At 38.0% G+C, this 27,939-nt stretch overlaps 1 protein-coding gene across 4 annotated transcripts in view; it reads right to left on the reverse strand.

Annotated features, from left to right (window-relative positions):
- SUPT3H (SPT3 homolog, SAGA and STAGA complex component) overlaps positions 1-27,939 on the reverse strand; it is a 257,849-nt gene that overhangs the window by 119,221 nt on the left and 110,689 nt on the right. For 3 of the 4 annotated variants that reach the window (XM_048297277.1, XM_048297275.1, XM_048297274.1), the window contains exon 3: positions 11,722-11,806. The exons of the other annotated variant lie outside the window; for it this stretch is intronic. In XM_048297277.1, coding sequence (XP_048153234.1) covers positions 11,722-11,806 — 85 coding nt within the window. The remainder of the gene's footprint in view (positions 1-11,721; positions 11,807-27,939) is intronic. 4 annotated transcript variants of the gene reach the window in all.

Below are 27,939 nucleotides of genomic sequence, written 5' to 3' on the forward strand. Positions count from 1 at the left end.
AGCAGCTTTGTGAAACTGCAGTAGTTGCAGAATATTTCACTCCTGGGCTTGATAAAACACTAAACCAGAAACTGCTTTAAAATAACTGCCTGCCACAGCACTTTTAGCCAACTTTTGCACCTGGTGCTGAGAGAAAAAGCCAAGTGAACTTTCACTCACTTGTTACACGTCAGCTTCAATGCAATGTCTCTTCTGTTGTGTTTGGGTTTCTAACTGGAAGAGACAAGTAAGCTAAACTAGCAGCCAATCAATCCCTAAATTTTAAGAATGCAATAAAATTTGATACCAATAAATCTTTTCTTTTAACAGCCAAAGGAGATTAACAAAGGTATTTGAAATTTTAATCCTCCTCTGTACTTTCAATAGGACAATTACCTGACAATCCTGTTGAATCAAACAGCAAAATTAAAAGAGACACAATTAAGCTTGTATACACAAGGAACAGGATATGCATTTATGCATATCCCTAGTAGGTCCTCCATTATATATTAGCCTTGATGTATTTTTCTTCCTCTTACACTAAAAGTTATTACACCTTTGGACTGACGAATAAAAATCCAATTGGCTGAGACACAGACCGTCAATATAAAATAGCTTTGCACAGCTTCCCTCTCACTACAACCAGCTGACATTTTCAGCTCTGTCATTAATTTGTTTCATGACTTGGGGAAAACCCACTTAGTCTTCTTTGTACTTTTATTTCTCATCAGTAAAGTGATCCAGCTCTTTCCCAAATTTGGAATGAAGATGATGATAGCACAACATAAGACAAAAAATGGAAAACAATGTAAAAACACACTCAAGAATTAGAGATGATAAAAAATGCAGCTGTTGAGTATTGTGAGAATGGTTGTTAGTAACAACATCTGCTGAATATATTGAAGATGATATACTGGCATCAGGCTGTGCATCACTATACAAGTGCTCATTATTGATCTATATTTAAGATACATGCTTGCTTGTATGTGATGGAGCAGGGATGCCAGCATTCACAGCTCCATGTGTATGATACTGCACAGAAGAAGCATTTGTCACAGGACTTTCCATGTTACCATGAATTCTTCTCTAAAAGGTAGAATCTGTCTCTCCCTTCCTTCCTCATCTTGTGCTCTCCTTCACGGAGACACCAACAGCCACGTTCCACCTGTTCCATCATTATCCACTTCATTTCTCTGGCCTCATCAGAGATTCAATTTGGAAGTAACACATCTGCTGACTCTCACTCCATTTACTACTTCTTGATGACTTCTCTGTCATCAGCACTTAATGTCCTGTAAAGCTACTTCCCAAACTCATTCTCCAGACCAGACCTTCTGCAGGCTCCAATGAACCAGCCACAGTTTCTCTTTCAAACCCCTCTGCCTCTAATTTCAATTATTCCCATTCTCTTGCTACTGAACATTTTGAGAAACTGTCATGGGAAACTCTTCCAAACTCTTTCCACTACAAGGTTATTTTCATCTTCCTTTATCCCACTTCTTTAAACAACTCCTTGCTGAACCTCAGGCTTTCTGTTCCTTATTCACAACTTGGGTTCCACTTCAAGCTCCATAAGTCTTCTGCTACAAGAGAGAAAATAAGCATTCCCACAAAGCAGCTCTTAGTTTTTTTCTTGAACACCTTCCCTTGCCATAAATCTCTGGCCTTTTTCCCAACTCTGACCCACCTCAGTAGCTGCATCATATCCTGCCTACTTAGTTTTCAATTTTTCTTTACTCTCTGGTACTTTCCTTCACTGTACAGATGTCCTCAGTCTATTCTCTCTTTTAAAGAAACTGTATCTCAATCCAGCCCGTCTCTCCAAATCTTTTCCCATTTGTTTCTTTCCCTTCATCTATTAAAAAACATAGACCATGCAGTTTTCAGCTAATGCACAGACTTCCCCTCTTCTAACTCTGTCTTGGATCAGCTCCAAGCTGACTTTTCATAAATCCCATCCCTTAAAACTGTTCATTTTTGGGACACTATGTGCCTCTTCTTAGCCAGAAACCTGGGCCTACAGTATGTCTTTATTTTCTCTGACTTTTCTTCTGCTTTTAACACTGTTAACATCTCCTTTTGCCATCAGAGAAATTCCTGTTTTCTTCCTTTCTTTCCTGCATTGCTTCAAGACTTCTGCCTTGGGGGAGTTCTCTCTCAGGTGGGAGCTCTGACTAAACATAGACATCTACATCTGAGCTGGTCACCCAAGGCATTATCTATAGCCACTAGACAAAAATCCCCCTTCTGGGTCCAAATTCACCACACCCTGAAAATAAATCACAGAAACAATAAATGGTTTGGGTTGGATGGGACCTTAAAGATCACACAGTTCTAACCCCCTGTCATGAGCAGAGACACCTTCCACTATCTCAGGCTGCTCCAAGCCCCATCCAATCTGGCCTTGGACAATTCCAGGGATGGGGCAGCCACAGCTTCTCTGGGAAACCTCACCACCCTCACATTTCAATGCCTGAAAGAAGCCAAATAAATAGTATCCTACAAGTAACATTTCTCTCTATTGTCACTGATTATTTCTCCAATAAGCAGACTCTGGTTCACAGGAATATCAACTACTGATAATCAAGAATGTAGTGAAGTACCTCATATGCCATGTGCACACACAGAGGTACAATGCCTTTACTCAAGATACAACCAAATGGACAGTCTGAGCATGTAGTGATAGGACATGAGGGAATGGCTTTAAATGGACAGAAGGTGGGTTTAGATTAGGAAATAAATTCTTTACTGTGAGACTGGTAAGGCACTGTAAAGGTGGCTTTTTGGTGCATTTTCCAGAAAAGTCATAAAAACAAAAAAGGGAAGAATCCTCAAATCAAGGTGAAGTTTAATATGGGTTTTCTGTGCCTGAATAGCTTTCATTTTTCTATGGAAGCCATCAGTAAAAGAAATCATTGATACTTTTTGATTCAGTCATGCAAAATTCTTATTATAGTATCTTAAACAATGAAGTTCTTCTGCTAACATACAGCAAAATCACAGGTAAAGAAGAGAGTTAATTTTACTCTCAGTTGTCGTCTTTGTCAGGAATGGGTTACAGCCCATACTTGCTTTGCTTCGTTTATTTGAAAGTCTGAGATAAAAGACTGTGTGCAAGTTTTTGTGTGTAAGTTGTTTTCTGTCTACTCAAGGACTATGCAGCCATCAACACTCCTATCAGGTAGAACTCGTGGCTTGAAGATAAAAGAACACAGAAATAAAAAGCATTGACATCTCCCACAATTAAATAAATACTGATCTAAGGGTTTCTGCTTTTATTACTGTTTTTCTTGGCCAGTGACACTTACAGACACAAAAGGGTTGCATTTGCCAAAACTAAAGCACTTAAATTTTAGGAAAACAGATTTTGCAGTGCTTCAAGAAGTAAAATACCTTCTGCCAAGTTTTGCAGTAGTTGTTCACTATTTGTATTTCCAAAATAAAAATGTTTTGAATGATGGTAACACCTTTGCCTTCAGCTACTGTTTTCTTTTGCAGAAGAACAGAACTGGAAGATGTTGACAAAGGTGGAGAACTTCAGTATCAACAGCTGTCTATTAATAACCAAGCGCAGTATTAGAAACTCAGGACCTCTGAACACTAGGTGTCAGTGTAAGAAATGGAAAAATATCAAAAACCTGTTGTTTCCAATCAGGTGGATTAGCTAAGAAACCAGAAGCAGCTGTGACCACATTTCCTTGTAACTGCGTAACACTGTTAACAAGCCAATCTTCCTAAAAAAAGTCATCCTGAAACTATCAGGTTTGCTTGAAATCAGATAAGGTGATTTAAAAACTACAATGAATTTGCTCTGTTAACCACTCTGAGATGACCTTTAAGGTTTATGAGTTACACTTAAAGATCATGCAGAATTTTACACTACCCTTTTTCTGACACAGATAACCATAAATCAGTTTGTGTCTTTCGCAACTTAAAGTTTACAGGTTGCTTTTTTTTTTCAGAATCAATGAAAAACAAAGTATCTATAACAAAAATACAGCTAGTGCCTGAAGCCTCAGAGGTGAGATGTCTCTCACTCTCAGTTCACTTAAGAAGTCCAGATTTTAAATGCATGGCCAGAATTCTAAATAACTACTTTAGGACATCAAGAATCACATCCTTGAAGTGCCCATTTATCTCTTCTGACACAAAAGATGATCTGGCGTCATTAGCTCAGCTTTAGAAAAACGTGTTTGTCATATTTGTTTGCTTTTATGTTTTACCACTTATAAGTTTTTGATTCTTCCAATTTAATTTATTAATTTCTGCCATAATAAGAATACTAGGGAAGATGGGACTTGGTGTGCAGTTATGGACTTTACACACATTTTCATATACTTAAAATAGTCTATTTACACCAAACAAAGAAGTTAAAGAAAGAATGAACTGAGTATCAGTTTTCTGTTTGACTTCTGGAGCTTTGAATGTAATTATGATTTTCAAAATTATAATCAAAATATTGATTAACCAGAGTGCATCATATCGAGCAATAAAAATCTAATGATTACTCTTAAATTTCTTAACTTCATGATCTGTTAATAAGTGACATCAATAGAAGAAGCCAAACACCCTGGACACTGCATCCGTACACTGACTGTCCCTACTCAGCTCATCCAAGGCCTCAACAGCTGTTAATCTCTACTATTTTCCTAAAATGTTACATAAAAATTAAATAAAGGATATATCTGTGCTTTAGAAACACGGGCTGGGATCACCTTATCAATTGTTTTATAAGAGCCCCACAAGCCAAGGGAATTGAGTACAGATATGTTTAAGAATGCCACAGATTCCAAAGCTCCCACGAGTGAAATTTCATACCTATTTCATTCCTCTTGCCCAACAGCCTAAACAGGAATCTGATGTGAAGGGTGGAAAAAGCAACCCTGTACATATAGAGACATATATTCTTATACATGTCCAGTACATATAAATCCACTACATTGCTTTTAAAGGCCCTGACTGACAACAGAAAATGAGGAAATACTGGGATTATTGCTGCCTGCACTACCTTCAGTCTTTATATATTATATGTATTACAAGCCAACCACATTGATGACTTTTTGTTTTCCATTCATTCTAGTCAATGCTTGGATCTTTTTCTTCACTATTGGTACAATTTTGTAGGTAAATATTATTCATTTCCTTCTATTTGATAACTTAGGTTTTTAATAACAGTATTTTAGTGTCTTTCCACTTGTAAGGTCAGTGAAATTCATCACCACTGGATGCTGAGCAGCATCTCTGCATGACCAGACAAAAAGCAGCAGCTCTGTCTTATAGCATATGCTGACCCTGCACAGAGATCCATGGCAAAAAAAAAACCAAAAAACCTGACTAAGTAAGTCATCAAATCCTCAATCTTAAGAGAAAACATGGAGAACACCCAGAATCCCTACCTGGGATTCCTGAATCATCTCCTGAAGTAGATTCTGTGCTTGAGAGTCTATAGGTCTGAATATGGTGAAAAAGGGGGAGGTAATGTTAAAAGTAGAAAACTTAGGACATGGCTTTTCATATGAATTACCATATAAATCTATCATATAAAGCTAAATATTGACCACATTCAAATGCTGCAAATACACAGATAATAATTAAGAACCACTTGCTAGAGATAAAGCCCCATCTCTTCTTTTCTATCCCACATGGGAAATGCAGACAAACACACAGTGCTGGTACCCAGGGAAATTTTTATTCTACAGACTTATTTTCCAGTTTGATTTCTTCCAGGGCAGGTGTGCCATGTGTTTGCTGCAAATGTATGCATGTTGTTTATTTGACTCTACAGCAGAACAGATGAATAGGGGAAGGATTTCTCCCAGATGGTTTTTGTGAAGTCCCTTTATCCCATCCATGTAAACACACAGCGTGTTCCGGTTTGCCGGGCTGTACATCCACCCTGTGACTTAGTACAAAGTCTGAATGTTTAGTTAGCCAGAAGATTGTTTCCATCCTGTGATTCATTAGGTCCCTATGGTACCCTCGACTTCCTTTATTTTGTACAATCACAAATTATATTAGTTTGTCTTATTTTGATAACCCCTATAATTAATGTCCTGCACAGGAAACTTTATTACTGTTTTAAAACAGACTCATAAAACAAGGACTTTTCCCGTTGCTGGGGTGGCATAAGTGACAGTTGCATGTAACTTTGGGATCAAGAGGGAACAGTGCTTCACACTGCTGGTTTTTATCAGTGGGCAATTCCTGCTCATGAAGGAGCTGCTTTCAATTCTTTCCTTTTTAAAAGGAATGTCAGAAATGCTACAATTATGTATATAAAGGTTACAAGTCTAACAGTTCAAAAACGTCGTAAACAAACCTGGAGCTGTGTGAGGTTATACATTAAAGTGACTAATCTGGTTTGTGAATGAATAACAACTGTGATTTGATTTTTAAAAATCAAAAACCTGTACAAGCAAAAACCTGTAAAGGACCAAGAAAGCTTTATCTTTGCTTCTGTTTAAATCCCCATTTTTCCTACTCGCCTCTCCCACTGTCATAGTCTTTTTCTCTCAAAGAGCAAGTGAAGGTGAGTTTTCCCTTCTCTTTTTGTTTTAAACAGCAATAAAAAGAATAACAGCTGCAGGAATAGGGCTGGAAAGAGAAGAAAGTACAACATGTTGATCCAGAAAATATACAGCCCTTTGAAAACATAAAATTCATGCTGCTCATGATAAATAACTTTGCATTTTCTATCAGTAAACTTATCCTTATGCTTGTCTCTGTATTTTCACCATTGCTTTTCATAGGAAAAAAGTGGCAAATGACCACCCAGTCTTTACTAAACTTCTTACTACAAAAAGGAATATATTCCACAGGACGGGTTTACCACAGACTTACTCAGGACTTGGCACACTGCTGAATCTCTGCATCTCACTGTAAGTTTTCTACCTATGAATTACTGCTGCAATTTAATACAATCTACATATTCCAGTATAGACTATTCACCTGCTGACCTGTGCTTTGTGTTTTGGTTGAGACCAAAGGACTGATTCTGAATTAAATATGTTATGTGTGTAAGACATAATTTATTTCAAATAGTAAAAACAAGAAAAAAAAAATCCATTTGTATACTCAAATTTTTTATTTATGCATATATGTAACTCAGGACCCAAATCATGCTCCTACAAAGGAAGCAAGAATGGAATATTAATAGCATTAGGTAGCAGCACAAGTTGTATGAAATTAAATACCATAGGAAGATAAAAGTAAATGATGAAAGAAATCCCAACAGATATCATGTACAACATGATTTTGGGCAACTGAGGTTCCTTTAAGTTGACACTACTGAATTCTAAAAAAAAAGGCAACCAACTGGGTCTGACTTCAATCATTTGACATCAGTTGGAGAGATCAGAGTCCATCTTCTAGCAGACACACACTGGCTGACAGGGAGCAAACCACAATTCTATTAACATGAATTCTACCATTCATGACAGTCTCCATAAGGACTTATCACACATTACAAAGAATTACAGGAGATAAAACATTTAAAGCATGCAGTCCAAGGCTGTTGTGATGTGCTGTGGCCCTCCCTCTCAGCAGCCACTCTTTCATGGACAGACAAAGTTACTTACCTGGATTTTTTGGTGTGCATATGTGTAATTTACTTATTCCCTTGCTGAACTCTGCCCTTTTGCTAAAATATCTTCCATTTTGTAAAAATAAATCTAGTCTCTTCCCAGAAGCCATCTGATATCTCTGAAACAAAATGTAAAGGACTGAACTTCAAATCTAGTGCTACACTGAATAACCAAATTCTGTGAAAACAGGTGCCTGCACTACTCCTGCCATACCCAGCGTGCCTAAACTGCTGCTATTTCATTCTGGTAACAAACACCCAGCTGCTACATTGTCAGAGCACAAGGAATGTAATTCCTTATCAGGGTTTCTGATTTAATTAGTGCATACTGATTTTATTGTATGTTTGCCTTTGAAGTATCAACAAGGACCTATGGCCCAATCAAGAGAAGATACTAATAATATCTAGCTTGCATTTTCTTATGAACCAGCCCAGCATGATAAAAATTCTGGAGAGAGCTGGTGAAGGCAAAGAGGGACATTTCCTCCTGACAGCAAACTTCTCAATGGTAGTTTAATGATGAGCAAAATTCCTATTCCATTCCTCTTACTTACAGGCTCTTTTTTTGTTTGTTTTGGGGGCTTTTTTGGTGGGGTGGGGGTGTTTTGTTTTGGTGTTTGTTTTGTTTTGTTTTCACAAAGTGCTGAATAATCTACATTTGTCCTAAAAGAGGATCTTTGAGTTCCCCTTCTAAGGGTCTGAATAGATATGAATAGATTATTATAGAAGATGCTGTTTCAAAACCTTCTCACTGCACATGGACAGTGTATCGAATATGATGGAAGAATGAAATAAGAGAGGCCTCATTCCACTTCAAATGGTCGGTAATTTAAAGGCTTGTCCCCTTCTGATTAACACCTTTTTGCACTCTCTGTTGAACTGTTTTTGCAGGCACAACTTTCCTTGTACTGCTTGTGCTTAACCATAAAGAAAATACAGCTTTGATTAGAACCTCTAGTCTTAGCACATATAAAGAAGTACAGTTTTAGGGTAACATGAAGGCATTTATAAATTCCTTAAACATTTACCTATAAATGAACATTTAGATCTGTTACCAGAAACTATCAGCCAACAATGAACTTGATTTCAAATTAAAACTTAAATTCATTGCGCTTATCAAATACATAATGCTTGACCAAAAAATTTACAGAACTTTCTAGTGTAGGAGTTTTAAGATTTTCTGTTGCTTGATATACAAAAACCAAAAGTTATAATAATTACAATATAAGCATAAAAAAATTCAAACTCATGACACAAATATGATGGAATTTATCTCTCACCTTTCATGCCTATCTCCTAGATATTCAAACCCAAGCCACCTGTCAAGGGATTCTTTTGTTAGTCAGCTGAGAAAATAAATTCCTTGAGAGATACAAGCCCATTCAACTCCAAAAGTAATTTTAGGATGACATGAATCTTCCTCTGGAGATGCTCATTTCCTCTACTTCTAGTAGAATTTCCCTTAATGTAAAGCAGTATGCATATTGTTCAAAATACATCCAAAAATTGATCATAAAATGTGATGAAGACTCTTAAAAGTCTGCTTTCCAGGATTTTGCCTTGTTAGTGCACTCATCTGCTACAGCAGCCGGACTTCATGAAGTGTATAGTGGTTTGAAGCAGTGACTGTTTAAATCTGTCCAAACCAGACCCTGATTTAATAGAGTTCAGATCAACTCTGAAAATAGGAAGTTGGAACTATAAACCTGCGAGATATCAAAAGTCAACCAATCAAAGGTAATCATGCTGGCAACTTATTTTTTAATGCAGAGGCTCAAACCTGGACTTAATCAACAAGAACAAGCTCTTCTTACAAATGCTTATTATGAAAGATGTGTGCAACATGCCAGCTTTATTGCAGGCATAGAAGTAATTTCTACAGTTTAGCCTTCTACCTGTATTATGGATGGAAAAATGGACATGAACTAAACAAGAAATCATTAAATTACATAGTGAGAACTGCATAGTCCATTAACATGAGTAATATGACAAAATCCAGGTGGTAAGCAATAAATTCACTTCTGCAGTCAGCTTCAATTATAAATCCAATTATAAATTCAATTATAAAAATAGCATTTTTCTAGTACTGGGTAAATACCAGCAAAGACACCTATATGTAAAGAGAAAATTCCATGTAACTGCACAGAACAGCTCAACAAGGATGTGCAGTTGAGGATGACAAATGTGCAAAATTCCCTATCAGAAGCCCGCGGCACGTAAAACACTACTGATTTAAGAGTTCCGGCATGTGCATGTCAGAGGTCAAAGCAATGAGCTATTAAAGATACTTTCACTTCCTCAGAAATAAAGTGCTGTCTTGGGCTGGGAGGGGAAAGGTTAGAAAAGCTGTTTATCTGCCACTCCGTTCCCATTCTTCCTTCTGTCAGGAAATCCTACAAGCTGCTGCATCCCACGCAGGGTTAACCCCGGGTCACGTCCAGCCCCCGAGTAAGTTCCCGGCTTTGATTAAAGTGCAAAGACCACACGACCACAGGTTGCACTTTCTCAGCTGCAGGGCTTGGTAATGCTCAGCTCAGCGAAGCCTCGGCGGGACAGAACAGCCCAGACTCCACCACGTTACTGCTGAGGGAAGAGCGAAGCTGCAGCCATCGGTTTGCATAAATTACAGGGGTCATTAGCAAAGAGAAAATGTTACTTTATCAGAACTAAAGCGAGAATAAGGACTACAAATATATGCCCAGGGCAGCATGTTTAACCAGTGGGAAACCTGCAGAGAGGGGAGAGACGTTGTCCCCTCCGAGGAGCCACAGGGCACGTTCACGACAGCCCAAGAGGAGTGTAATAAGGAAAGAATCCACAAAGATGCCAGGAGACTGTGGAGACAGGGATACACTGTTGGGCTGCAGAGGTATGAGCAGAAACTGCCTGGAGCTGGAAGGGATGCCAAGGCATTTGCTGAGGTGCAGGAAACTACCGAATGGCTGCTGGATTAGGTGCAAAGCTGAAGGAAAACACCTGTTGCAGGCAAACCATGGGCAAGGGGCAGTCTAATTTTAGTATATTTCTATTTAAAAATCAAATGTATTATGTGCATGAATATGTAGAAATATATATAAAATATATATTTTATACACACGTACATATTTATAATGTGTGCTGGATCCCATTCTGAATGTCATCATTTTACAGAAGTTTTTAGTTCTAGTTAACGTAGTACCAGAACCTACCTTGAAACTTTAAAAGCTTTGTCATTGCTAAAAGGGCTCATTACAAAGAAGAGGTGTAGGAACTTGCAGCTCAAAGCTCTAGCTGATCCAAGCACTCATCAGATGTAAATATTAGTTATAATATATATTAGTAAAATCTATATATGTTAGTTCCATATAATATCCATTCCCACACATGCTGGAAATTTCATTCAAATCACAGAATCATTAAGGTTGGAAAAGACCTCTGAGATCATCAAGTCCAACCATTAACCCAGCACTGCCAAGGCCACCAATAAACCACGTCCCTCAGAGCCAAATCTACATGTCTTTTTAAGACTATAATAGGAAAAACACACTTGTCATGATTCCCAACCTACAGGTGCCGTGTCAGATTATACCTTTCTATACAAAGGTACAGTCATTTGTCAGATGGCAAATTCATGCCATGGTGTAAAATACCATGATTGATTTCTTAAGAGGAATTGTTGAACTTTAATAAAATACAGAGAGGTTCAAATTTAGAATTGTTTCTGACAGATGTGATTCAAAACAACCTCATTTATGTAACACTTTCATTGGCTTTCAGTCTAATAAAATATTCCATATTTCTGCATTATTTTTTGACAGAAATCAAAACATCACATAGAAGGAATATTAAGACATAAATCCTAAGCAAATAATGCATTAACGCAAATAATAGAACATTTAAAAAAAAAAAAAGATAGCAAGGCAGTCTTTAGAAGAATAGCCAGTTCTTTTCTTTTTAACAACTTGAAGTTTTTAACAAAAAAACCCACCAGCTTTCTTCCCAGGCTTAGGTGGGGTTGCACATCTGGTTCTACAGATCACTGAGACCAGAGCATCACCCTCAGTTTCTGTGTTTTATTTGTTTCTAAACCCTGGACAATCTGTTTGTCATTTGTTCATGAAAATATCATGTGGATTGAAGAAGTTTTAGAGTGCAGATTATTCAGCCAGTTATGTTCTTACCAAATTTATCAACTGAGTGTGGACAATATCTTCCACCAGAATAGCAGTTTCATGGAGTGGCCTCCGAGCATCTCCCAAGGAAAACCTGAAAGACAGAGTTTTATTGCAAGGTTATGGAAATTAGTTAAAAAGAAATAAAGTATTGGTCTCTCGAAAGATAAAAAGAAGAAAATAGGAATAATAACAACACGCTTAATACAGCTGTATGTACAGAAATGCTGGATCACTCAGCGTGGTGCAAGGATTATAAACCAAAGTCATATGACTAGTGGAACAAAAGAGCTGCAAGAACGTACACTAAAGCATGGGCAGGGAAAAACTGAAAGATTGAGGAAACAGACAAAAATCCAGTCTGTAGGAACATTTTTGTACACGCTCCATCCCCTCAATAAACAACGCTGGTAAAATGCTAACAGCAGATGAGGAGAAGACTGAGATACTCAACATCTTTTTTGCCTCAGTCTTCAATGGCAACTTCTCTTACCACACCTCTCTAGATGATCTTTAATGTCCCTTTCAACCCAACCCATTTTATGATTCCATGAGAAAAAGACCAGGTAAAGCCTGAGCGTTTCCCATAAAATTTCCCAATGGTGGCTCACTGAAAAGATCATTACATGCATAGCAAAATAAAAAACTGCTACTCCAGTCTTACTTCATTCTAGTGAAAGACAACTTCTGGGCTTTCTAGTATTTCCTCAACATTTTTGAAAATAAAATGTATTCTCTCCTCCTAAGTTGAGTTTTTAAAATACAAAAAACTTGTACAGTAAAATATATTAATTGTAAATTAAGTAGCACAGGCCAACAATGACACTACAGATTCTTACAAAAATAGTGAAAATTTATTTACAAGAAAGACTCAGATCTTTATAGGTGGCGGAATATATCAATTATTTACTTACGAAAGAATTAGTCTACCTTGAAATAAGTAAAACAATATTTTATCTATAAACAACTAAAGAGCTTTATAGTAGGCTTCTTTTTCTTTATCTAATAATGAAATTATGTCCATTGTTCTGCAAACAGCATTTGAAATTCTAATAATAAATAAATAATAAATAATTTTTTAAAAAATAAATATCAGCCTAATACATGTAAGAGAACAACAAGAACTACTCAGGTAAAATGTGAGCATAATCCACTGTACTATACTGGTCATAGCATGAGGAAATTACACTCTGTATTTGTCCCCTATCATTTGTCTCTCTTGTTGGGACTATCAGCATCTTAAAGAGAAAGTTATGTTTTGTAACATGTTGTACATCTCTCAAACGAACACAACTCAGATAATTTTTTGTCTATTATGCAGGGCTGCACATGTACATGGATTAGAATGTCAGGCACTTCCTAGAAGTATAAGCACAGCACAACAATCCATCCAGAGACTATCAAATATCTTATAAACTGCAAATACATGGACATGCTATAAGAAATACATATAAAAATAAAAATATTTAGTGCCATAGTACATCGGAATATTAAACAATATTTAAACCATCACAGATTCAAAAAAAGTGCTCGTACAGGATAAAGCTCCAGTATTTTTTTTTTAACAGTAAGGTTTGTAAATAAATGAAAATGACAATTGATAGCTGTTTTTAAACACACAGGGTATATAAAACCAAAGAGAAGAGTTATCACAAACATAATATACTGTTCATTCGTAACTGCTGGTATTTTAATTTTTAAAAGTAATTATTCTTTCTTTTTAAGGCTTTAAGTACAAAATAAAACAACTATTCAAGACAGTAGTAAACACCTGGTTTCCAGCCTCATCATCTTAGACATACGTTTATCATGCTCACAGTTTTACTCAGCACCCCAAATGTACAAATTAAAGGATTTGGGGTTTCTTTTTCAAAGACAAAAAAGTGCAAGAATGAAAACCTGTTTTTGAGGCAGGATGCTGCCTCCACACTGAGCTGCCCACCCTGTCTGTGTTCAGAAATCTCTCTCACAAGTAATTAACAGTTCCCCAAATGGCAGGAGGGGCAGAGGAGTTGCATTCATGATGCAGCACATTGACCCAAGAGGAGACAAATATCAAATCTTTTTGGTCCACTCTGATGCAAAAGAATACCACTCAGGATAAGGGGCAGTGGTTTCAAACTGAAAGAAGATAGATTTAGAACAGGTACTAGGAGGAAATTATTCCCTGTGAGGGTGGTGAGGCCCTGGTACAGGTTGCCCAGAGAAGCTGTGGCTGTCCTATCCCTGGAAGTGTCCAAGGCCAGACTGGACAGGGCTTTGAACAACCTGGGATAGAGGAAGGTGTCCCTGCCCATGGCAGAGGGTGGAACAAGATGATCTTTAAGGTCCCTTCTAACCCAAACCATCCTGTGATTCTGTGATAGACCAGAGTTGATGCTGAGACATGAAGAAGAGTTAAAGTCAAAGGCACTACTTGATTTTATAGAAAATCGAGTTCCAGATGCACCTACTTTCTTCCTACCTCACTTCCATGCTTTCTACCTTCCAAAGCTATTTCTACCTCAGTTTGCCTTCACTGTTTTCCCATGTAACTTCTGCCAGCTTCTTTCCCACACACAGAAAACTAGATACTGGCATGGTGGTTTCAGAAAAAAAGTAAAACCCACCACACCCACCCACAGACGCTTCCTTTTTCTTTGCAATGGATCTGGGATTTTCAGACACTAAAATAAAAGTAAAGCTTCTATATTCATTAATTGTATTTGTATAGCATTTGATATGTTTCTTGATTCTAACATGCTGCTAGGATAACATTATTTAAGATACCAAACACAGCCTTTTTTTACATCTTTCTGCTACCAGAGGTAATAATTAGAAATGCACAAGCAGCTTATTACTTTAACTCTTTCATTTTTTCCCTCACTTTTGCATTGTACCTCTCCACAAAAGAATAAACACTAAACTAAGAGTCAGATGGCTCAGATTTTCCCAACTTGCAGAATACAGAGTAGTTTAAGAACTAAAAGAAAACACTTTAAAAAAAAGACCCCCAAATTTGATGCCCTTGCTTCTGGGAAGTGAAGCTGAACCTGACGCTTTAATATAAGTTATGAATTTTAGTTCACATGTGCTTTGCTTTTATGGTTCATGAGAGTCTTTTAAAGAACCTTCCATTCACTACACATATTAATAAGTCTTCCTATGAAATGCATAAAAATTCCATTGAAAATAAAAAAAGAGCTGTTTCTCTACAGGTAAATACTGAAGAGGAAGTATATCAAAATACTACGTTAGCAGGGCATCAAAGCAGTAAAGTATTATGGAAGACAGTCCTGGTAATAGAAGCATCAACCCATTAGACATGTCATACAATAACAAAGCCTTCTTAGAAGATCCTATTTCAAAGGTTTGTCTGTTTTAAGGAAACATTTTTACAAGGCGGGGATCAACTTACCCAGATTTTCACAGGAGGATTAAAATAGTAGCATGGAGAAAGAAAAGACTGCAGCAGCGCTTTTATTGTTTACTTTTAGCTTCTATTTCTAATTTATTTAAGTTCCTGTAATGATGTTTCCAGGCTCTTCAAAAGGGTAAATGTCCAAGCCACTAAGTGCCTACATGAAGTATCATGGTACTATGGGTAAACACACGCTCATACTTGGCACATGCTAAGGTCTGACTGCTGCTCATGGTGCAGGGACTGACATTTGTAAGAACTTTAGAATGGGCAGCTACAGAAATAGATAAAGCACTTTTTGCTATATTTTTGGAGGTTTAAATGCCTGAGAAAGGTACTGGGGCAGGCACGGCACAGGCTTGGTTCAAACACCCCGATGCAGAGCTCTCCAGGTGGCCAGACCACCAGGAGAGCAGACTGTGGAGACAGAAAGCTGCTGCAACCTCCCGTCCTCCACAGCCTCAAAAAGCTGTCCTGGCCAGAAAGGAACTATAACCAGGGTGGCTGGGAGTGCACTGAGCTAGAATAAACAGTTTCCCTCACTGGGGCTTCTACTGAGTTCACACCATAACAAGGCTGCCCCAATGCATTCAGAATTAACCACCTCAAATAAACGTGATGAATCCAGCCTAGGGAAAGTATAAAAGCAGCCAGGTAGTCTGGTGGGAAATGTTTGCTGCTTTTTTTTTTTCTCTCTTCTAGAAATCCCTAACAATTCTCCTTTTCTCTTTCTACATAAAGGATGAGCGTGTGCCCAGGTTGGCAAGAAGGCCAATGGCACCTGGCTTGTGTCAGCAAGTGTGGCAGCAGGACCAGGCAGTGACCGTCCCTCTGCGCTGGGCACTGCTGAGGCCACACCTCGAATGCTGTGTCCAGTTCTGGGCCCCTCATGAGAAGAAAGACATTGAGGGGCTGGAGCATGTCCAGAGAAGGGAAGGGAGCTGGGGAAGGGTCTGGAGCACAAGTCTGGTGAGGAGCAGCTGAGGAAGGTGGGGGTGCTCAGACTGAAGAAAAGGAGGCTCAGGGGGGACCTTCTGGCTCTGCACAACCCCCTGACAGGAGGGTGCAGCCAGGTGGGGTCGGGCTCTGCTCCCAGGTAACAAGCGACAGGATGCAAGGAAATGGCCTCAACTTGTTTCAGGGGAGATTTAGACTGGGTGTTAGAAAAATTTTCTTCACAGAAGGGGCTGTCAAGCACTGGAACACGCTGCTCAGGGCAGTGGTGGAATCACCAGTCCTGGAGAGATTTAAAAGACCTGTGGAAGTGGTTCTGAGTGACATGGTTTGGTGACTGACCTGGCAGTGCTGGGTTAGTGGTTGGACTAACCAACCAAAAGACCTCAATGCTGTTAGAGGTCTTTTCCAAGCTGAATAAATCTATGATTCCATGATCCAAACTGCCATAGGGCAAGCAAATACTTCTGTCCTCAACACAGAAGTATTTATTTGCTCCTGCCTACAACCAGACTGGGACTGTTGATCACAAGGATCCATGTGCCTGTGATGCCAGAGACACTGACTGGGTGCACACTGTGTATGTGGGAATGTAGCCCACGACCTGGATGGGAGGTTTGAGATCCACGCAACAATCTGGACATGCATCTGGGCTGCATATTAGAGACCAGAGGGTTTGTGAGTTGGCTACTGGAGGGACTAGGAGGTCCACACCAGCTGCTGGGGAGGCTGTGGGGCTTGTTTTTGAGACCCATTTGCTTTGTGTGTCTCTGCAGGTGAGGACTGAGCCCTCCAGCACAATGACTGAGCTTGAGACTACTGGGTTTAGCAACGTCCAAAGTGTGGGGGCTCATCACATACAGAACCAGCTGATTCACTGTTACGAATCTAAAACCAGGCAAGGATCCCATAAAATCACAGAGGACAAATCAGCTACTAGATATATTTGGACTGAGCAATATCTGGGCTCACATCTCCTCAGTATTGTTAAGAGCACACAGTAAATTTCTCTTCTTTTAGCTGTTTGGCAGAATTGTACTTGGAATATGCAGCATATTAATTCTCAGAGATGTTAGCAAATTATAAGCAAGTGATTTCTGAAATACATGAAATATTGGAAACCTGACGGCCAGGTGGTGACAAAAAAAAAAACAAAACAGTTTTACAGTACTGACCACAAAAATGTCCAGAAAACGTCCAGCAGTTTGAACACCTGAAGAATAAGCACTGCAAATGACTGAAAATCAGTAAAAAGAAGCTTTGGAAAATCAGTAATACAATATGTTGAAGTAATTCACTTTAGTACCAGAGGATGCTTACTCTGAGACAAAGATAAAAATATGGAGATCGGGTCCCTTAGATGACCAAAAATTAGGAGTCTCCTCTGATGAGCACGGGAACGAGCCTGTCATTGCAACAGATATCCCAGAGAAAATTGCATAAGGATAGTACCTTTTTCAAAGTCTCAAAAGCTAAAGATAACTCCTGTCTCTAGGTTTTTTTTGCCATGGCTGCTGCTGAACAAATTAGGCAGAAGTAGAGACTGAAAGGAAAGAGATGACTTGTGCCAAACCAGAAAATTGATCAGACACGCACAGGAGGACACATTGTACGGAGAGCAGAAGAGGAAAGAACAAAATCCAGGAGGAAGAAACTGTCCTGAGTAAAAGGATGATTTCAATAGGGGAAAGAGAGATAAATAACAAGGTCTCAAAAATCATTTCTATTTTATGTTAAGATACGTTGTATCAGAGAGAGGTGAAGTTGCTGTTTTGTAGACTTCACTTCTTCCTAATACTGTCTGTACACTTACTGAGACATTAATTTAAAAAGTAAATAATCTTGCTTGCTATATTGCCTAAGCTTAAGGAAAAAGGGAACAATCCAAAGCACTGAGTTATGTTAACTAACCAGCATGTTCTACCAGCACTACCTGAAAAAGCACTGGAATTTATATTGCTATTTATATATTTATCTGCTCATCAGTTAACTTCCACCAAAGCCCTTTTAGAAAGAAAAGGTAATCTTGATTCCAATCAGAGTTCATGGCTAATATATTTATCTGCTTGGATTAATGAAATTAAGTATGCAGAGATTTTATATGACATGCTGAGTATGGTCCTTTACCAGGATTTAGTGCAAATCTGAGATGTAGAGCCAAACTTCAAGTTGTACCTATGTCAGATTTCTCTTTATAGCTTAGAAAAATTACATTTAAGTTACAACAAAAACAAGCATTAAAAACCTACAACAATATTAATACAGATATTACAAAAATCAGGATTGTACATCTGCAGCTGCACAGACCAGGCAATTTGTGTATCTACTTTGATATATGGGTAGGTGTGTAGATAATTGGCTATAGTGCATTCAGTTAATTGGGTAACAGTAATTACCTTGCTTTGCGTATGAAGCTGAGTTAATCTGTATTGACTTCAACCACTCTTTCAGCACTACTTCCTCTACCAGGTCTTTTCTGTCTGTCCATTCCTTCTGACAGAGTATTCCTGGATCTCTCTACTGCTTGACAGTGTTACTGATGCCTTCTCTAACTGCTGAAGGGACACCATGCACATCCCTTTCTTAGACCTAAACTTCTCTGGACACTTACACATTTTCATGTCTAAAACCTGAGGAATGTATCTCACTACCCAGATAATGTGAACAGCAGTAACTCCCTTTTTCCTGCTTCTACAAAGACTAGAGACACTACAGGAATTTACTAAAACTAATTACCACCTATTTATTCAGCACGTGGAGACATCCTACTGCCTTATTTAAATACTATAATATTAACTCTACGCATTTGATTACTAAATTTTTGAATCTTTACTAAAAGAAACTCAGCTAAAGGAAGACATGTTTCCCCAAATGTGTATGGCAGTGAGAAGGGCAAGTACAGGAAGGACCTGAAACATCAGATACAAAATCGGGCTTTTTTTCAGTCTAAAATTAAGCTGTGATGATGTCTGCAGATATTGAGAAAGCATAAACAAGAAGAGAAACATTACATAAGACCATTTAATTATTCAAAAGTACATACTGACAAGGAAACGGATAAAATTTAGAAAAGGAGCATTTAGAACAAATTAGAAGGAAAATATCTGAAAACAAGAGCGAAAACCCTCTGTAACCATCACAGAAGGAAGAGAATCTTCAGTGCAGGAAACACAAAAAACTAAGCTTGGCCAAGAACTGGGAAGGGGTCTGGTGATGTTAAACAAGTACACAAAAGGAAATCATGATTATGTGAATTAAAATAATTTTAAAAGAGATAAAACCCCATCCTATTACGGTATATCACCTGCAACTCTGGAGTCTGAAATAAGCTTCCCTGATGCTTATAATAATTAAAATTCTAAAAACAGGAAGAGACTTCATAATGAATAATTATTTTGACCTTATTGAAAACTTTATAATGCTTTCTTAATGGTTCCCTGCAGATACTTCTCAATCACCAGGGTGGAAAGCATCATCCACTCATCGTTGTTCCCCTGAGTTAAGACCTAAACAAGGCAAGACCTTTGTTAGAGCAACTTTGTTTACCTGAAAATCAAAGTCGTTTGTTTACACCCTGAGTTTTTAAACAGTGAGGTCTGCCAGGGAGCAGGATTAACAATGCCTAACATCCTGCCAAATGAAAAGTCCAATTCTTCTCACAAAAAGACAAACCCTGCCCTCAGTGACGCCACCATAAATCAAGAAAAACACAAAATCCTCAGGGATAAATTTCAGAGATGCTGAAGTCTCCCAACTCCATGGGAGGTCATTCTGTTTTGACTCAACAAAGTGTTTTAAGCATGAACGTTCTGAATCATATGCTTAAGTTGATTTTGAATGCTTCAATAACTTGAGGAAACTAAGTCATATCCTAAATTTTCCCTTTAGAAAGGGCAACTTTTGTTAATGTTTCTTTAAATACACTATCAAGTAGGCAGTAAGAAATTTCTAACCAATTTTTTCCTTAATAAATTCATATTCATGCCTGCACAATCAATGTCTTGAAGGCCAGAAGAGAGGAAAAAATAGGAAAAAAGAAGATACCACTATATCACTTCTACTGCATGAATCACAGACCAGCTGAGGTTGGACATGTGGAGATACCCAGTTAATTCCCCTGCTCAAATTATTTCCTCAGGGCTGCAGCCACTCAAGTTTTGGGCTTCTCCAAGGATGGACACCCCACAACTTCTCTGCAAAAATTTCCCACCCATTTGGCCACCCTCACAGTAAAAAAGTGTTTTCTTTATTTTTAAGTGGAATTTCCTGTATTGCAATCTGTGCTCAGTGGCTCCTGTCCAGTCACTGGCCACCACCGAAGGAAGGCTGGCTCTGTCTGCTTTACCCCCTCCCATCAGGTACTTACACATATTGATAACGTCTCCCCGATCCTTCTCTTCTCCAGGATGAACTGACCTGGCTCTCACAAGCCTCTCCTGTAGGAGAGATGCTCCAGTCCCTTAAGCATCTCAGTGGCCCCTCACTGGACTTATTCTAGTATTTCCATATCTCTCTTGTACTGGTAAGTCCAGCAGTGGCCCCAGAGATCCAGCTGGGTCTGTCCAGTGCAGAGGGGAAGGATCACATCCCTCACCTGCCTAATGCATCCCAGTGTGCTGCTCTCCAAGAGCACACAGCTGCCACATGTCCACCTTCACTGCTGGTTCCAGCCTGTTCTGGTGCCTGGGGTTATTCGTCCCTTGAGGCACAACTTAGGATTCCCCTTTACAGGGCTTCATGAGGTTCCTGTTGGAACATTTCTCCAGCCTGGTGAGGTCCCTCCAAATGACAGCACAACCATTGGGTCCATCAGCCACTCCTGGTTTTGTATCATCATCAAACTGCTGTGGGTGCACTCGTGTCCCATAACCCAGGTCAGTAATAAAGACATTACACAGTGCTGACCCCAGCATCAACCCCTGGGATCTACAGAGGGACTTCATGCTGCTGGTACCAACCCTGTGAACAGAGCCCTCTGTCCATCCCTTTATCTATTTCATCAGCTTGCACAAGAAGATGTTACAGGAGACAGTGACCAAAGCCTTGCCCAAGTCAAGGCAAACAGCACTCCCTGCTCATCCTTCATACAGTGCACTGTTATTTCATCATAGACAGCTGTCAGGTTGGTCACATACAATTTCCCTTTCATCAATCTGACAACTCCAAATCACTTTCAAATCCTTAACAGGCTCAGAAATGATTTCTAGAATGACTTGCCTAAGGGTCAGGGTGAGGATGACTGGTCTGTCATTTCCCAGGTCCTCCTTCTTGTTCATTTTGGGGGCAGAAATGGAATTTTCTTCCTTCCACACCTCAGAAATAAACTTCCTGCCGTTGCCATGACTTCTCTTCAGAAGCAATATCATACATAAAATCAAAGCAGAATCCTGTATATTATGTCACTGGGAGAGTAAATATGTAAATTAAAGTCTGATTTCAAGCAGAAAGTGTAGTAAGATTACCTATACTTAAACTTTTATGACTACTGTTAAGACATGAAAAATGATTTTTTGTATATAAAAACATAACCTAGAAGATACATTTGAGTAAAAGGTTTTTTAAGTACTTCTTCCTCCCCCATGGTCAATATGCAAAATGTTGTCAATTTTGATGCAAGATGCTATAGAGGTCTACTTTTAACAGACTATTCATAGGTATATATGTTTCAGAGTGAATAAAGATAAATTCCATCCAAACCTAATTTTCTAAGCTTTGCTAAAAGCTCTGCAAAATAATCTTTCTACATATGGTCTTCACTGAACTAACTTGGTTACTCTTTCTAAACTCTGGGATGTACAATATTCATTGACTGAGGAGCAGTGTGATTTTGTAAAATAAATAAATGCTTGAATTTGGACAGTCATGTCGTGTAGGTGCTTTTAAAGGCCCTGTTATTAATGAAAAACAACAGACTTCACCCTCTGGGGTTTTTTTCTCTTATATTATAGCAAACACTTTCTAACTGCTGAAAATCTGAAGATTTGTCCCAACGCAAAACTGTGGCAAGACCCCTTTTCAGTGCCATTGTGTACTCATCAAAATATACCAAACTCTAACAGTTAAGTGCCTTAAACGTAAATTAATTTTACAAATCCTTTTGACTGGCCAAGGAAAAAGATATAATTTATTCCAGTTGTATAGCATAATATGTTCCATTTGCTCATTCACAAAGGGTTTCAGTTTTTCAGGAAACAAATGAGACAACTGTCTTTCTCGACCATGCAGACTAGACTATGATCAGTCACTTCTGCTCTAGGAAAAAGTTCATCTCAACAAAATACCCAAGCACAACTGGAGTTTAACAAAGCCAAGGGAGATGAATTCTCAGTCTGCTCTCAAGAGGACAGGGCCAAAAAAGTGATGAGGAGAGTAGGAAGTCAAAACATCATTTCACTGTATATATACATTATAAGTGTTAACCAAATGTGGAAATCCCTTGCTATTTTAAATCTAGATTAAAACCACAAGACAATTTAAACTAATCCACAAGATACAAAACATAAATGAGGATGAATGTTTTATGATAATTTTTAGAGAAATAATATTATTCTTTTTTATATTCTCCAAAACATCAAGGCCATTTTTCATTGTTTTAAAAATTCATGTCACAATTTTATGAATGAGATGTGTGGGTGTTGAATGATGATAATTATATCCAATTCTCAAACAACACACTTCCTTATCAGATGGGAACGTGTTTTATAACATCAGTTTTCATATTTTACTACCCTTCCTGAAGTCAGTGCCTGGAGAAGGGAAGCAACTTGTCCACTGTGGTCAGTGTCAGGAAAAGAAAGTTTTCCCCCTGGGCCTCCCATTGCCAGGGGGGTAACAAGTGCTCTACTGACAAATCAGGCTTTGCAAATTAGAGTTATTTTAATAGTAAATTAGCAAATTAAATTTAATTTTAATAGTAAAACAAAATGCTATGAAAAGTCCACCCATGTATGTAGGGAGCCTGTATTTTCAGTATTCCTCTTTGCAGTACTTGTGTGAGAGAGGTGTTGCTGTACTCACTGTAATAGTCGGGAAAAATAGAAGAAGGTGTCAAAAAACATGACCTATCTCAAAAATATGGAAATATTTGATACCAAAAGAGGCTTAAAAATATCAGCATTTATCATGAACACTGTAAAAACCAACTATGAAATTAATACAGTATTCTACATTTACATTTTAAAAATCTATTATATATATTAACAAAACCACTTTAAAATATTTATTACAACTTTTGGATCAACAGTATTCAGAGATCCTAGCTTGGAAATCTGTGCTCTAAATTACAGATAACTGGGGGCAGAGCAGTTCCTGCCTTCTACAGCAACAAAGCACCACAACCCCCCCAGTCACCAAAAATCAAACCCACTGTGAGCCCTTACAGAGGTTCTCTGTGTTACTAGTGAACCTGTGACCAAAAATAGAAACTATTTCCCCATTAGACACAGATAAAATACATCCATTAAGAAGAAAAGATGCACAATAATTAAAATATAGAATAATTCTTTCAAAGAGTTGGATTTAATTTAGGTTTAACTTCAGGAAGTACTGAACAAACCAATACTCTTGTTTTTCTGAGAGTAAAATTCTACCATAAGATACATCAATTTTACTGGATAGGACAATGCTTTAAAAATGTACTTTATTTCAGAAATCAAACTATGTAACCTTCTCCCTAGAGTAAGAAACTGGAAGTTCTCTGATAAAATCTTTTCTGGAAAGTCAGAGCAATTTCATATCAATGGTGTGCTCTTTTTCCTGCTTTCAAATGGATTACTTAGATGTTTTAAAATGTTATAACCCACAATAATCTGTTCCAGGCACCAACGAAAAGGAAGAAAAAAATTACAGAAGTCAAGATGTCGCCTGGAAGCACTTTATGGCAAACATTATAAAGATAACACAGAGCAGAGAAGCTCTGGCTCAATCCATTACAAATACCCCATTCTTCTTAAAATCACAAAAATGTATTTATAGTAAAGAACTCTTACAGGCTTTTTCCTCCGAAGACTTCATTTAAGTACAATTTGGCAGAATTTTTGGAACAAGAAAAGAGGAGTTTTATAAAATATTGATGTTTTACAGTCACCCTAGTCTTGATCTACTTGTTACAAAAACAAAAGCAAGGACTTTGGAAGATGACCACATCCGTGTCTACTAATTACACTTCGGTTTTTTATTTTGTCCAAAATGAGCTGTCTAGCAGCTAGACTGAGCAGACACTAAATCATCACTTAGACAACTAATGTCTCATTAAAAACACAAGTTATTTTTCTCATTTTGTTACTGCCACAACTACATTTTAAAAATAAATACATGTGATATTAAAAAAGAAACAAACAAAACAAAACACAAAAAAAAAGCCCCCAAAAACAAACAAACAAACAAACAAACAAAAACCCCAAACAAAACAAAAAAAAACCCAAACCAAATGGGCATACTGACCAAAGATATTCCTGTATACACAATCCATAGATCAACCTTGTTTTCCCCTATGTCCAAAGGAAAGTGCAGATGGTTTCCCTCTCTGCTTTCACCCCAGCTTCCTCCCATGACTTCAAGAAGGGAACAAACACAGAAGCAATAGGTTGCACTAACCCCCTGTGCACTAAAATTATTAAATAATCACTCCGAGTGCAGGGATGAAGAAAAGGAAATAAGAAACAGCTTTCTTGGGTTTCTCAAAGTAAATTGTTTTTCTTTTTTTCATTGAGAAGTGTCTCAGTGGAAAGCAGGAAGGAGAAGATGTCAATATCTGGGCTTTTGAAATATTTTCACGTAAGCAAATTAGGACTGAGGCGAGAGCACTTCACAACCTTCACTAAAAATTTAAAGCTCAAATATATGAAAAGCATTTTGCTTACGAAGTAAAGAAGCAAAATCGAAAGTACCAAATATTAACTGTTTAATAATAATACAAGAACACTAAAAAGAAGTACGTGAAGTTGTAGTCCAAGTTTGACGTGAGTCAAGAATAAAAGACAAAAAAATGGGGACAAGTGGCACTCTTGCAGGGCTCAAAAGAACGTCCCAGGGAAGAAATTCACAGTTAATTATTTCACTTTATTGCTGGTAATTCAAAAGGGATTGATGTAAAACACAAGTTGGCATCCATCTAAATTTGCCTTTAAAAAAACAGTCCTTTTCGAGATTTCTCAATTAAAAAGAAGACAAACATGAGCTGTGCTCATTCAGGCAAAACATGAATGACTTGGTATTTATTGACAAGCATTTAGACTTAAATAACTGAAAATCTGGAGAGAATTTACTATTGTATTACAGACTGATTGGATTAATATTAATGAATTATTAACTTAAAAATTTCAGGCTGCTCAAGTAGAAGCAAAATCAGCAATGAAATACAGGCATTTAAAAAGTTGCAGCTTTTTGTTTGGGCCTTTTTTTTTTTAGTTTTCTTAATACACAGTTCATCCAGCATTATGCCCACTATATGAGTTAAAATAAATAATTATCATGAATACTGCATTTTGCTTTCTTGTCTGTATCTGAAAAACACAATATGAAATGATAACAGGTAAAATCCTAATTTCCTTATTTATCAAAACAGATAAACCAGACAAAATAAATTAAAAAAAAACCCATCCCACAGTCCAAAAGTCATTCCAAATAATACTTTCAATTACTTATTGCACATTTCTATGACTGCAGAAGAAAAAAATTCTTGAAAAGATTAAGTACATGAGCATCCTAAACAAAACCCACAGATGCTGAGTGTCAAGCAGCTTTTAAAAAGAACCAAACTTCCAAAACAAGAATTAATCTCTATGGACAAAAGTGAGGAGTTGACATCCTTAAGGGAATGACGTTCAGCACCCCATCTTCCCTCTTCCTCCTTAGGAGCCACGGAAGCAAAGACTGGACTCCAGGAAAGACCAAATTCTCCACAAGAAGCTGTGGTTTCACTGAATCACACTCTACAGAGGCAAAATTAAATGTAATTTTTGGTATCAGAACAATCTGTTACAGGAAAGTAATTAATGTCTCCATTCTGCAGTTATTGAACACTCCTCATCCCCTTCCTTTCAGTTTCAGAGAGGAAAAAGCACGAGCTGCATTCCGGGATACCCCAGGTGCCACAGTGGGGGCAGTCACAATAACACTGAGCTATTCCCTGGTATTTTTCCTCTTTAAAACACCCTGACTTGTGCTTCTATATCCAGGCACAGTCGTTGCTTCTTAGAGCTGCAACTTGGCATCATTCACAGGCCCAGCAATGGTGCTCGTGGCCGGGATCTGTGTGGTCTAGGGAAGCTCTGCTTCTTCGGAAATGTGTGGCATCAAACGGAATTTATTTAGAGCCCAAGTCTCTCGGGCACACTATGTAAGTTTATTGTTTATCCCTTGCCAGGGAAGTCTTCTGAGGTCAAGGTAAAAAGCGGGAGGTGATACTTGATATGAATGTTCCAATGCACGTTATGTGGTCCATGGCTGCAGCGGCCCCACGAGCACTTTGCTGGTGGTCCGTGGAGATCTGGCCAGTGGAAGGCACTGGCTTTCCCTGTTTCCAGCTGCTATATCATATTTGATGTATTTTTAGCCTCACTTAATATTTTCCTAATACTCCTTTTCCATGTAAGCAATTAGTGTGGTTACCAGGGATGGCAGCAGAAGTGATACTCGGCTGCCAGGGGGAGAAGAGGTGGTCCTTCTGCTGGGCACGGGAGGAGAAGCACAATGTCCTTCTTAGGAGGTGGGGGAAACCCACCCAAGAGCCATGGTCTTAACACCTCCATTTCTCCATTCACTGAAACGAACAATTTAATTTCTCTTTTTTCAGAAAATTCTGCTGACACATTTGTTGTTATCACTGAGAAGGAAGGAACAAACCAACAAGTTGTACTTTTTAGCCTTACAAAACAGACATAAACAAGGTATAAATGGGATTTAAAAATATGTGACATTTCTGACCTTGGTTTTTGCAATTCATATATTTCTTTAAAATCTTAGCACCTGGAGGTAAAGTACAAATGGCTGTAAAGTTAACTTGCCAATCTAAAAAGCAGAAAAATGTCTTCCAAAATACATTTGGCCATGACCTAGCAGAATTGTGCTATTTTAGCATTTATTTTTGAAAAAAAAATTGAGAAGTTTCTAGTATTTAAATAAATTTTCCTCTTAGCCTCCACTGTCTTAATTCATATTTACTTACTTTCATCTTGCCTTTGACTAAGCAAAAGAGACTCATCAAATCAGTTGGAGACAATTTAAATAATACTATATAAAAATATTAAATGGTGAACATTTGCTGAACAAAGAAAAGTCTCTTTTTATACTTTTAAAACTTTCATTCTTATTTAATTATCCATGAAACTACACTGACTTCAATTTGCTCGTGAAGGTCCAGCTGAGAGCAGTCAGTCCCTAACCATGCAAGCATGGTTTGTATTACCTTTGAGAAAAAAAAAAAAAACTAAATATTTGAGAAGTTACAAATTAAACTATTCAGCTTCTGAATTCTGCTAACTAGCAGTGATGCTCATGAATGGGTGACTCTTATTTAGGAAAACAGTCCCTGGAGACAGGGATTTTATGTATTCAAAGGTGTCCTTGCCTCCCTCCGAAATGCAGTGGGGTTCAGGCTCCTTATGTCTCCCTGCTCCTCCACATAAGGCAGGCGTAATTTTTTACAATTCTCAAGAGCTTTTGCCTGATGCCTGGAAAACAACAAATCCCTTATTGGCTTTAGATGTCTGTAAGATTTCAGTAGAGCAGTCTCTCTGAATCTCTTTCCAAGACTTTGCAACTGAGGGTCTTCCTAAACCTCAGCTTAAGAAGGATTTACGGATACTAAATTTGCTCATCAGTGGCTGACAGAATAGAACACAAAATTGCATAAAACTGGATGGAAAAATCAC

The sequence above is a fragment of the Corvus hawaiiensis genome, chromosome 3, assembly GCF_020740725.1.
Source record: "Corvus hawaiiensis isolate bCorHaw1 chromosome 3, bCorHaw1.pri.cur, whole genome shotgun sequence".
NCBI classification, from domain to species: domain Eukaryota; kingdom Metazoa; phylum Chordata; class Aves; order Passeriformes; family Corvidae; genus Corvus; species Corvus hawaiiensis.